Raw genomic sequence first — 13,382 nt, forward strand, 5'->3', positions numbered from 1 at the left:
TGTGACATACATACATACGGACGTCACGCGAAAAGTCGTTGTAATTAACTTGGGGGAATGTCAAAATGGATATTTCGGGTACTTATACATTCTTAGGCACTTATCCGCGTGTGGTCGGGTTGAAAAAATACTCGACATTTATTCGGGTGTGAGCAAAATGGAAATAAAGGCTGAATTTTGAGTGAATTTTTTTTTCACGAATACAATACTTCCTTTTTTGTAAAAGGAAGTAAAAAATCATTCTTTTTGAATTTCTAGACTAGAATACTCCCTTAAGAGGACAAATGTTCGTCTCTGTGGCTGCAAATTGTTAGTGATCATTCAAGGCTTAACTTAAGCAGATTTTATTTTTAAAAAGGCCAAAGGGGGAGGGATGTAAGATTACGTCTCCCAAGGATGAGAGGATGTAATCTCCCCATTTTTTTAAGGAAAAACATCAACATTTTAAAAATCAAAACTAAATACAAATTTTCCAGTAAACAAATTCCCATCATTTAAGTTTGACAAGAAATAGAAATACATAATGTCATATGCTGTAAATAATCTTTGTGATAAGTGTACTGGTGGATATCGACCATGAAATTTTTATTACTGCATCCTGATCGCCGTTTCTTTTTTTATGCATATGCTCTACATTACCTATTCTAGAAAATCACAAGTCATGATATGACGGATGCAAATTTCTTTACCATTTCTATTCTATTCCATTTGTAGAAACAAGAAAATCAACAAGTAGGATCCTATCGCAATTCGTGACGGTGAAAACCTGTTGGCATAAGTGTATTTTTTTAATGTTCTTGGAGCAATTTCATAAAGCTAGAAAGTTTTTAAAATGTTTAAACTTCCTATTTAATTCAAACTGTCCAAAAAAAAAAGATTCCCGTTTTAAATGTCCTAAATCATAAATAACCGGCAAGCAAGCAAAAAAAGTCTAAACACCCAACAAGTTGATCACATGTTTTGCCCATCACGGTGAAAGTTGAGGAGCTTTTTGCTGATAGCATCGCAGTAAGTAAATTTAAAAATTGTAGCAGTTTAAAGGTTAACTGAGTTGAGTTGCTATGAGATGTAACATATGCAAATTTTGATGATGTCACGTTGTTGCGTAGGGAGTAATGGAGACTGCTTAAAAATAGCAAGTCAATCAATCAATCAATCTCTTATCATTTGGTTCTATTCTACAGACGGTGTGTTTTGATGTGAGCATGTGGGCTCAATAGATTGATTTATCCACTCAGAGGACCTGGAAGTTTTTCTTGAGATATGTGATAACAAGATTTGTTTGCCTGCTAAAAGTGCAGGAAGTTCTAAAGCAGTACCCTTACAGTTTCGAAAGAAGTTTAATAAGGAATTTAAATTTGAAGAGTTGATGTTTTAAGAATTAGGCCTAACAGGGCGGGAAGGTTTGTCTAGCATATACCCAATTACGGAGCCGGTCGGGCTGGACTGAATTCAGTATACGGTGAGGCATGCTCTGCTACTGGATGATTCCTGTTTTGCCTGAAGCCGGTTAAATAATTTCCTGTGCTGCCTCTTCTGTGGCATGGGTACGCCTAGGATTGAATGACCATGGATTTGGTCATTCAGTCACGAGTGGACGTTTTCAACTTGTCTGAACATCTGACAGATGGATGTTACCTTCGTGTTTTGTGTGCCAAGTTTTAGAGTATGGACTGCCAGTGGTATGAACTTTTCAAAATAGTTTTCTAGACAGTTACCATCATTGTGGCATTGTGTGGGGTGAATTTTTTAAGAATATTGGGAACGTTTTAGAACTGATGCTTTTAAGTAATGCAATCTTGAATCTTGTGGTATTTCTCTGTGATGTTTGTTTGTTGGGAGTATTGTTTTACTTGAATTGTTAATAGGGGATGCGATTTTTATAAATGTTTAATTGTTTTTCCTATTTACATTTTCACACTAGTTTTGAATAAATTGTTATTTAATTTAAAAATGAGTGTCCATTTTTCATTTCTCCCGGACCAATCATTCCACCAAGTTGGTCTCTCGGCCAACAAAAACATAATTTGAATTCACAGCGTCAAAATTCAAATGATTGCTGGATACTGGTTATTAATTTCTTTTTTTTTAATTTTCATTTTTTGAATTTAATAGTTCCTTGCATCCATTCTGCTTGTGCAAAACAGCATAAATTCTAATTTTGAAGCTTGTTTATCACTTTTTACCCCCTCATAGATATTCTTCTCATCCTATGAATCATAAATACTCGTTTTGTAATATATTTATTTGATCAGCATCCTAAAAACATATTGTTCTTAGCCTGAACTACTCACAGCTAAGTATAATTATTTGAGAACTGTGCGGATGACAAAGGTTTGCATGCTGCTTTAATCAATTCAATGTGTAAGAATCTAGCAAGAAGACAAACCTAACAATTGTTATAATGCTTTTTCTGAAAAAGAATATTTTCATTTTACTACACATTCCTACAGTTAATTACATATTTGGAGACATTTCAAACACTTTAATTTTCGGGAAGTATGTTCACCAATTGATGATCCTAGAAGCTGTACATACATGACTTGTGAACTGTTTTGGTGTTTGCAGAAATCACCTACATGGATTTTCTAATGCATAGCTCTGGTAATAAACTAATTTACCCTTAAGCTTCTATAAAACTACTTTTATTTCAGTTGTTTCAAGTTTTTGAGTTTGAGATTGTCTAGAAAATGCTCAAATAATGAAGCATGCTCAAATGTGTTGAGGTTTACTAAACTCATTGGTATTTAAAGAATTGTGACAGAAAAAGTATAAGATACATGCTAGTGATTCATTGGACAGCATAATTAATCAGTGACATGTCTGTAATTTTTGATAGCTTATCTTGTGTTGCAAGTTTTATAAAATAGTATACTGACGAAGCATTTTAATACATTCAACAGTGCTTTTAATCTAATGTATGTTCTCTTTCTCTCTTTCAGAAAATTGAACGAAGAGAGAAGTTTGAAGCTGCTATTCGAGAAAGAGAACTTAAAAAGAGGGAACTACAGCAGAGGTAATTGCTTTTCTGTTTAAATGTTTGCAAATATATCTATTTGAGTAGGAGCTTGTAATACAAAATCTAATGAAAGGAAAAATTGCCATTTTTATTGCTTAAATGTATAGTACTTCAAGAAACTTAATAGGAATTGAATTGTACATATTTTCACAAGTATCAAATATAAGCTCCCTTCCCTTATTCCACATAATTTTATGCTCAAAAATGTTACTCTCAAAAAATGTTTCGATTATTTCTCAAAGAGGAACATGTGGACGGTGTTTACTCTTATGTTCGTATATACCATCCATATATATGTCATGTGTCAATTTTGAAGCTAAAAAACTGTGAATACATTACCTGCATTAAATAAAGGTGCAGTCTGTTTTTGTTGGTACAATCACCATTTGACATTGTTCTTTAAAATTAATTCCAAGAAAAAAGGTAAATGGATGTCATGTATGTATGGATGTGTTTGTGTATGAAAAAGAAACTGATGTGAAATAATTTGTAAATTGCTAAATAAAATGTATAAATACTACCTTATTTCTACCCTTTAACTGTAGTTGGTTTATGTTTCAATGTGTAGGAAATGGTCTCGTCGGGAAGAAGCAGATTTCTATCGCACAATATCATCATTTGGAGTGGAGTACAATGACCAGAAGAAAGAATATAACTGGGCAAGGTTTCGTGGCATTGCTCGCCTAGAGCGAAAATATGATGAGACCCTTGCAGAATACTACAAGTGTTTCTATGCCATGTGTAAACGAGTTTGTGGGAGAGAACTAACTGAGGAAGAAGGTAATTAAGATCTTATTCCTTATGCATTGATCTTATTCCTTATGCATTGCTCAATGGGTTTGCTATATTTGTACTTGATTCTGGGAATTTTAAACTTTGGCTTTTAATTTTTATACATCTGAGTGTAAGGAACCACTATGTATTATGTAGGTGCTGATACAAGGAAAGGGTCATGGGGGTCATGACCCCCTCTTAACCGCCGGTAATAATGTCCATCCAAATTGTGTTCAACCGCTTTATGAATAAGATGTAAATGATTTCAATAATCTTTTCATTTCATAAATTATTTTTAAAACAGTAAGTTTGAAAAGTTACTTCTTTTCTGCTTATAAAATAAATTAGCAAAGTTAATGCCCTATTAGGTGCCTTATTCCTGACCGATTTGGTGCTTTTTGTTGACACTCAAGCAGTTTCAGAAATTTTCTTATCCAAAGCTGTGTAGGTTCATTCATGGGGGGGGGGGGGGGCATTTTCCAGCATGCCTCTCCCCCTAAAATGGTAATCTGTATCTGCCCCTGGTATCATGCCATTAAGTATTAAGTTTCTAAAAAAAATTCTTGCGTTTAAAAAAATAATGATTAATACGTGTTACAGTTCTGACTGTATGGTCACACCCGTAACACATACAAATCTTTATTTTTTTTTTTGTAAAAAATTTTTTTTTAGAAATTTGCTGCTTCATACTATGATAGTACTTTTTATGATTCCTCATTTTCAAAAAAGAAAAAAAAAAATATTAATTAAATTAAGTAAAAACCAAAGTTAAAATTCAGAGGTTCAGGGCAAATATATACCTAAAAATGTCATACTCATGCCAATGTATTGAATAGTGTGATGATATATGACCACACTTCAGTTAAAATTATGTGTGTGAAAAACATGAATTGAACACTTTGCACTGTTAATTTAATGTGTTACACTAAGGAGAACTTTAATTTAAAAACTTTGCTCCTAAAATTAGTTGATAGTGATTACTTCTTAGCAACCAAGAGCTTGGGCCATTTTCTGCATTGTAAAAAAGTTTTCCAGCAATGACAGAACAGTACTTAACCATTTTCTGTAGGCCAGAGGTTCCCAACCGGTGGTTCGCGAACCCCCAGGGGTTCGCGAGGTGCAGGAAGGGGGTTCGCGAAAATTTCGGTGCAATGGCGGATTTTTCCTAGTTTGGTAAACAATTATAAAATATTGAATTTGCACACATAGTTACTAAATTTTTTTTTAATTTTAAAACGTGCCAGACTCTTGTATTAAGCTCAAAAAAAAAAAAAAATCTTTCAGCGGTTTTATAATCTTGGTTAAAAAGAAATTTTCTCATTTTTTTTGATAGACAACAAAAAGAGATATCCTTCCTTCTTTATTGCGAGGCGCCATGCAGAAACGTTGTATTAAGCTGTGGCGGGGATCACGATGACCTTAAAAAGGCGCCATCGCGTGGAATCAATCAAACAATATACATAATATACATATGTCGAAAAAAATAAAGAATTCTCAAACAATGCATCATAGGGGTATTAGTTCTAATCTGTTTGAAATATAACTCGGGAATTTCCGTCGAATTCAGTCATCGAATAGCAGACATGACAGCAAAAGGCTCCAAACTTAAAATTTATTACTGGATTTTACCCATATGTTCGTTTTCAAAAATATATAACATCAGCATGCTCATAGTTCTGGCGAAATAGTTGTTAACAGACGTATTTAGAGATACTTTAGAGATGCTTGAAAACAAGTGATTTTGTTTGCAATTGGTTTCGCTACGTGAACTTGCTACTCTGTTTGTGAAGTTATAATCGTGTAGGTAATTTTTATGATTTAATAACTTTCTGCTGTTATGGATCGATGGTTGAAAACTGGTGGTTTGGTTGAGCGACAAATGGACAAGCAGTCAATCGATCAACCCTCAACATCAGCAGTAACTTTCGAATCAGCACAATATTGAAATAGATAGCTGTAATGAACTGTCGCCTCCCCCGACTAAACAGAAAAGTGAACTAGGGGAGAAAAAAGGAAAAAAGCGAAAATATGACAGTGACTATTTACAAATGGGCTTTTATTTTACTGGAGAAGAGTCTGAACCTAGACCGCTTTGTCTTCTCTGCAACGAAGTTCTAGCGAACAGCAGTTTGAAACCGTCACTTCTGAGAAGACACCTCGAAACAAAGCATCCGACACACAAGGACAAACCTATCGAATATTTTAAAAGAAAATTGGAATATAATAAAAAGTGTAGCGTCTCTACGTTCCTGTTAAAATCCAACGAAGATAGTAAAATGGCTCTTGAAGCTTCATATCGAGTCAGTTATAGAATTGCAAGACCTGGACAGCCACATACAATTGCAGAAAATTTAATTGGACCGTGTGCTAAAGATATTGTTAAGTGTATGCTGGGAGAAAAGTCAGCAAAAAAAATTGACCTGGTTCCGCTATCAAATAACACAGTATCACGCAGAATTACTGATTTGGCAAGTAATGTGGAGAAAGAACTTGTGAATAGAATAAAAGAGAATAATTTTGCGATCCAGCTTGATGAGTCGACTGATGTAGCAAACGCTGCAATATTACTTGTCTATGTTAGGTATATTTTTAACGATACAATTAAAGAAGATGTACTATTTGCAAAACCTTTGAAAACCAACACAACTGGAGAAGCAATTTTCGAACTGGTCAACAGTTACTTTGAAGAAAATGGAATAGATTGGTCTTTGTGTGTGGGTGTGTGCACGAATGGTGCAAAATCAATGACAGGAAAATTTGTTAGCTTTGTGGTGCGAGTAAAGAAGATCAACGAGAAAATTGAATGGACTCATTGCTGCATTCATAGACAAGCATTAGCATGTAAGCGTATTCCCGCAGAATTATCCGCTACTTTGAATGATGCGGTAAAAATTGCAAATTTCATAAAATCACGTGCCACAAACTGCCGTCTATTTCACGCGCTTTGTGAGGAATTGAGAAGCCTTCATGTTACTTTACTTCTTCACACAGAAGTTAGATGGCTTTCCCGTGGCAAAATTTTGACACGCTTATTTGAATTGAAGTCAGAAATCCAAGCATTTTTTGTTGATCATCCATTTTACTTGTCCACTTGCATATTCGATCCTCTTTGGATGCAAAGGCTTGCATATTTAGCTGACATCTTTTCAAAATTAAATGAATTAAATCTATCCTTGCAAGGTGCAGTTGTTAATATTTTCGTTGTATATGATAAAATTGAAGCTATGGTAAAAAAATTGAATTTCTGGATCCAATGCCTGGAAATGAATGAGTTTTCTTGTTTCACTTCTCTTAGTAGTTTTTTATCAGAAAACTCAATGAAACTTGATGAAAGCGTTAAAAGAAATGTATGTGAACATCTGCAACATCTTGAACTAACTTTTGACGAGTATTTTCCTAATAGGCGTAACGTCCCTCTCTCAAACAACTGGATACGCAATCCTTTTGAAGGAAATCTATGCTTAGAGAACACCCTGACATTACCTGAAAAGGAAATGCTCATCGAGTTATCCTGTGATAATTCATTGAAAATTACCTTTAAAGAGCTCTCGTTAATTGACTTCTGGCTCAGTGTAAGAAATGACTATACCGTTTTGTCCAAAAAAGCAATTCGAATTTTATCACCATTTTGTACAACATATCTGTGCGAGAAAGGATTTTCTTCCTATACTTATCTCAAAGATAAATACCGAAGCAGATTGAATGCCAGAGCCTGATTTAAGACTCAAACTGTCAGACATTGAACCAAACTTTCAGTTTCTTTGTTCCGTCAAACAGCCACAAATATCGCATTAAGGATTTTTTCCCCAATTTAAAGTATGCTTAAAAAAATAGTTGGTTTATAAAACTTCTTGTTTATAATTTTTCTTGTAGATGTAGTTTTAACTTTTTATTAATGTTTGCACTTAATGATATTTTACAATTATATTTTTGTTTATTGCAATCAAATGCTGCAAAAAATGGAAAGCAAACATGCTGTTTTTTTATTGTTTCTTACATGTTACTAATTTCAACATCAGGGGGTTCGCGAACTTTTTTGCCTGTTCCAAGGGGTTCGCAAAGAGAAAAAGGTTGGGAACCGCTGCTGTAGGCCAAAGCCAGTTATTAACCAATCACGCCTACTGAATATTGATTATTCAACAGCTGAATTTCAAAACTACTTTGAATTCGTTGTAATTGAAAATATTTGAAATAAAATGTTTTGAATTTTAAAAATGAAATTTGGTAATATGTCTGTGCATTAAAACATCATCAAGTTTTTCCAAAAAAAAAAAAAAAAACATTGTGAATACTTATGCCTAAAATCATGCACTAAGTACATATTCTACCCATATAATTGCATTTAAAAATAAATGTAACTACTTGATTCAACCTTAAGTGTAGCGATTTAGCAATAGTATTATTTAAGTAAAATATAATTTTACTGCTATTAAATAAATATGTATTTAAATACCTAATCTGTACACATTTTTGTTTAGTACAGATTAGCTGTGTAACATTTTATCAAATGATCAATTATCAAAACCATATGCTAATAAATAGAGAACTTGACAAGAAGAGATAAATAGAGAGTTATATTTTCAAAAAAAGAACACCAATGTAGCCTTTTGCAATAAGTTATATAGATTGAAGTGTTTGAAAACTTCCAGTTTCTTTATTTTTTATTTCTTTTCAGCATTATTAGTACAAGTATTTCGACTAGGTCAGCTATTCAGAAATTATCTTGTCAACTTTATTCTTATGAATCCTAATTAATTTTGATATCTATCTGCTTCGAATAAGAAAGAAAAATGTGTCTTCAAGATCCAACATTGTGATCAAGTATTTAATTAATGCATTGTCATTTTGTTTGATACAAATTATTGTTTTTTCATTTTGCTCAGAGCAACTCTCGATGAATGTTGAACCAATCTCTGAAGAACGAGCAAGCCGATGTCTTCAAAGGGTGGAACTTTTAAACAAAATAAGAGAGGAGATACTTTCACATCCTGAATTAGACGAAAGACTGAAGCTTTGTCAGCCTTCTATGGATCTACCAGACTGGTGGGTTTGTGGAAAGCATGATAAGGATCTTCTTTTTGGTGCTGCTAAGTGAGTTTTGCTTTTTTTCATTTTATAAAAGTTTACATCAAATGTTTATTTTCATGTTTCAAAATCTTTTGTATCTTTCTACTTTTTTTTCTGATTTGTTGCCATTTTTTTCCAGCATTAAAGTCTTTTAAAGGAGTAAAATAATTTTAAGAAATCAATATATTTTTTTTTTTTGGAATTCAAAGATGTACCATTCTTAATTACTGCTTGAAATTTGTTCTGTAGATTTTATTATCATTTTCAATTATTTTTTGTTATTGCATTTAATTTCTTGATTTTTCCCCCCCAGGCATGGCCTCAGCAGAATGGATTATCATTTACTTCATGATCCCAATCTATCATTTAAAGATGTTCTAAAGAATTACCCTAATGCCAAAACGATACAAATTGGCAATATGTTTACTACACCTATTGGTAAATATCTTTTTTAATCTCTAAAAGGTTAAGCTTATTTTACTTTTAACAACGGTGAAACTTTTCCAGGGCTACCCTGGAATTCCGTTAAGGATGTGTAGCAATGAATCTTAGAATTCCAGTTTTTTTAATTGACATATCCCGGGCAGGGTTCCCACATATCAGAAAATACCTGGAATTGTGAAGAAATTTTATTTTGATCAAAAAAGTCAGGGAAAGTCATTAATCCAAAATCTGAAAAATTGTAAAACACCTGGAAAATAATATTGTTTGCATCAATAAACTTTTATGCTAAGTACTCATGTAAGTTTACTCATGTAAGTATCTTACTCATGTAAGTTTACTAAAGATGAATTCTTTTAGGACTTTATAATTTGGAATAGACTGACAAAAAATTCTTTGGCAGTAATATTTTTTTGATGCATTAGCAAAAACATTAGTGAAATTCTCACATTAAATTGCTTTGTTTTTGCATATGTTGTGACAATGGCATATTTTTGTTTTTATTTTTGAGGGGGCCCATTTTACCAAGATTAGCTCCCCCTCACTTTTTTCCTTGTAATTTCAATTTTTTGAGGGGAAGGGGATAAGCAACAGTGACCTGATCTTCTTATTTTTTTCGAGGTAGGGCAAGGACTTTACACTGTCATTCAGTGGCGCAACCAAAAAATAGTTTCAGGAGGGCACTCAAGAAATTCTCGCTTCTGGTGGGGGGATTTTTTGAAATTGTAGTCCTCTCTAAGAATGCAGTTTTAGATAGTCTCTGGTGATGCTACGGGAAGGAAAAATTTGGGGACCTTTTGCGGAAATGTTTTGAAATTGAAGTTCTAAAAATGCAGTTTCAGACTATCTTCGATGATATTACGGGCAGGGTGGTGCATTAAATGGGTGGTTCTGAATCAGTCCCCAAAAACTATTTTAAAATTAATATCCTAAAAAATGAAGTTTTAAACAGATATTCAGTGATACTAGGTGGACGGATTTAAATGCTCTCCACCTTAAATGGTTCGAAATTGTAGTTTTTTCCTTTTCAGATTTCATACTGGAGTTCGAAATTTTTTTGCAGTTGGAGTCTTAAAAGCGCAATAGTAGACCATATTTGGTAATCTTAGGGATTCGGCCTTTTTCAAAATAAAGCTCCATAAAAGCAATCTTAAATAATTTTCTTCAGAAGGCAAGGCGTTAGGTAGCCGTCCCCTGGAAATTTTTCGACATGAAACGCGAAAAATGAGGTTTGAGAAGCACTTTAATGGTTTTAGTATGTCGAGGGGTCTTTGAAGTGTAGTATTTTAAAGACTTTCTTATTTTAAACCGACTCGGAAAAATGGGGAGAGTTAAAAGATATGAGGTGTTGGAGGTAATTACCTTATCAGTAGTCAGTAACTTTTGAAATTTTTTATTTTCAGGTTCTTTTCAAAAGCAATTCAGGTTTTTTTTCCCCAACATTAGGCAATCTTTGGAACTAAGGAAGAGTTTGAGAATCTTCCTCTGAAAAGTAAAACACAATTTTAGATCATCTTTACAGATGTTTCGAGGGAAGATGCGGTTTTAGGGTTTCCAATCCCGAAGTCCCGAGGGATTCTGCATGATAGTTCGCAGGACTTTGAGCAAAAATCTAGCAAGATTTCCATTCCTGCGAAGATTTTCCATGCAAACGTTTTAAAACTTTTGCTGCTCATAAAACGAATCTTTTCACAAGCATTAAGTTTGAATGTCCTTCTTTGTATTTCTGCAAGAAAGGAAGAAAAACTCGTATGATGAACAATGTATTTGTCATTTAAGAAGACGATAAAAATAGAGTATATTTTTCTGAGAATGAATAGGTATTCTCATTCAAGGTTTTTGCCTTGATACGTCATCAATTCAGAAATTGGGTAAAAATAATTAGTGTTTTCGAAAACTATCACAAAAATTTTAAACCCAGAAAATTGGGTTTTAGAAAAAATTGAGAAAGTGCATTGCAAATTGCAGGAGTAGCCTGAATATAATGTTGGAATGCTCTAGTAAGATTAAGGAAAACATTCAAAAGCTTTAACTTACTAAAAGTTCCCAATATTTTTTTCCAAAGAAGAAAGTGCACAATGTATTTTTCTCAAAAAGATCCAATAAAAATCGATTATGTATGCTCTCTAATCTGCCAAAACTGCCTGTCGACGTCTTTTGTCACCGTGAAGTGATATTATAAATGTGAGTGGTACCTTGAAAATTATGTTGAATGAATCAGCCGACTAATCTGCAATACTCGGCACGACTCTAAAAAGAGGCGAAAGAAACATGGATGAAACACAAGCTGACTCGCAGTAGGTTAAGCGGCTCAAGATTTTGTATATCTCTTCTAGGTGAGAGGTAAAATTACTGATGTTATTCAAAAACTTTTATTGAGTCTGTGACTTAATGAAACCAATCAGCATTCTCTCCCTGCTGTAATGAATCAAATGCCCTGATACAATGACTAACTTTTATGCAGCAACAAGGGTTGGTATGGGTAATCTTAATGCAAGTTAAATTGGATACAGCAATACACAAGTCAAAGAGACATTGTTTTTTACCACAATTTGCAGTTCTTGAGCAAAAGCCAAGCATGGTTCCCATATTAAAAGAAAAGAAAAATCTAGTTTACAAGGTCATGAAGTTTTTGCTAAATGTCCACAATTATTTAAACTCTAAAAGCAACTGCAGTGGAGCCAAAGCACATGTTTTCATCAAGAGCTTTTTTTTTTTGCACGAAAATCCCTTTCCATCTCATGCGAAGCAAAGAGCACACTTTAGCGTACCAAATGATAGTTGGTAATTGGTCTCTACTATTTGTAGAGACTTTGCAGTACTTTACAAATGGTTTAGGGGATTTGAGAAAACTACTAACTCAAGTAACAAAAGTAGTCTTTCTATAAAAAGCTCAACTTTTTCTGTTTGACGCTAAAATTTAACTTTTAGAAGAATAAAGTAAATTCCGTGGGATTGACTCCTTCCAATCCCGGAATCCCGGGGGACTGAATTTGGCACAAGATTGGAAACCCTATGCGGTTTTAGGGATCTTCCTCTGAAACTTTTAAAAATTGAAATCTTAAAGGCACAATTTCAGACTACTTTTGGTAGTAACCTTAGTGAAAGGTTGGTGGTTCGGGGACCCTCCTCCAGGAATGTTTTGAAATTGATGTCCAAAAATGCTCAAATAAATGCATTTTTAGGACATCCAGTTTCCACTATTACTCCAACCAAACAACTAAAACTTATTTTAAATTTCTTGCAGAGGATTAGAGTTAAATAGAGAAACATTTTAAAGACCTTTATTTTCAGACTGAGTGGGAAAAAAAGTGGGGGGGAGGGTGATAAAAAGAGAGGAACCTTATTTGTTAAGCAATTAACTGCATCTGTAAAAAAATTTAATTTAAAGATTTCTTTTTGTAAGAATTAAGATTTTTTTTAAAAATAACTTTGCTTTCCCAAGACATGTTCTTTTCTTGAGTAAGGGGTATGGATCCCCTGACCCCTTCTGAACTCCATTGCCTGGTGTCATATCTAACACAGGGTTCCCAAACTTTAACAATTTGCGGCATTCTTTGAAGAATTAGAATTTTCTCACGGCATCCTAGTCTAGTTTTATATCCATACATATTGTTATCATGGACACTTGCACCTCTCACCCCTTCCTGCGGCACCCAGTTCGAAAATCTCTTATCTAACGTATTATAATTATAATTTTCACTTTCATATTTATTTATTCATTTTTGTAGCTAAAACTTTGGAAATTATTTGTGAGCACTTAAAACCAAAAATTAACATCTTTATTTAAATTTTTTCCACTTTTTAGACGGGGGCCGAGCCTCCTCAGCATCTCCCTTATTTACGTCCTTGTGTTGTGAAGGAAGTCAGAATTTTTAGATTCATAAAACAAAAAAAAAAAAAAGTGCCACAAGTTCTAAAAAGGAATCTGGATTCCCCCCCCCCCCCCGGAATTCTGGGAAAGACCAGAAATTAAACTTCTTAAAATGAGTGAGAATCCTGGCTGAATCCTGCTTAGAAATTGTTTGACTGATTTAGGGCAATTCTCGAAAAAATGTCCCTTGTGTAACGCTAAGTTTAT

The 13,382-nt window shown here is 33.7% G+C and overlaps 1 protein-coding gene across 1 annotated transcript in view; it reads left to right on the top strand.

Annotated features, from left to right (window-relative positions):
- The window catches only part of LOC129230479 (chromodomain-helicase-DNA-binding protein 7-like), a 171,608-nt gene that overhangs the window by 119,581 nt on the left and 38,645 nt on the right, over positions 1–13,382 (top strand). Inside the window, 4 exon segments of the mRNA XM_054864881.1 lie at positions 2,943–3,016; positions 3,588–3,799; positions 8,677–8,884; positions 9,174–9,298. Of these exon segments, the coding sequence (XP_054720856.1) occupies positions 2,943–3,016; positions 3,588–3,799; positions 8,677–8,884; positions 9,174–9,298 (619 nt within the window).

This window comes from Uloborus diversus, chromosome 9 (genome assembly GCF_026930045.1).
Source record: "Uloborus diversus isolate 005 chromosome 9, Udiv.v.3.1, whole genome shotgun sequence".
Classification (NCBI taxonomy): Eukaryota; Metazoa; Arthropoda; class Arachnida; order Araneae; family Uloboridae; genus Uloborus; species Uloborus diversus.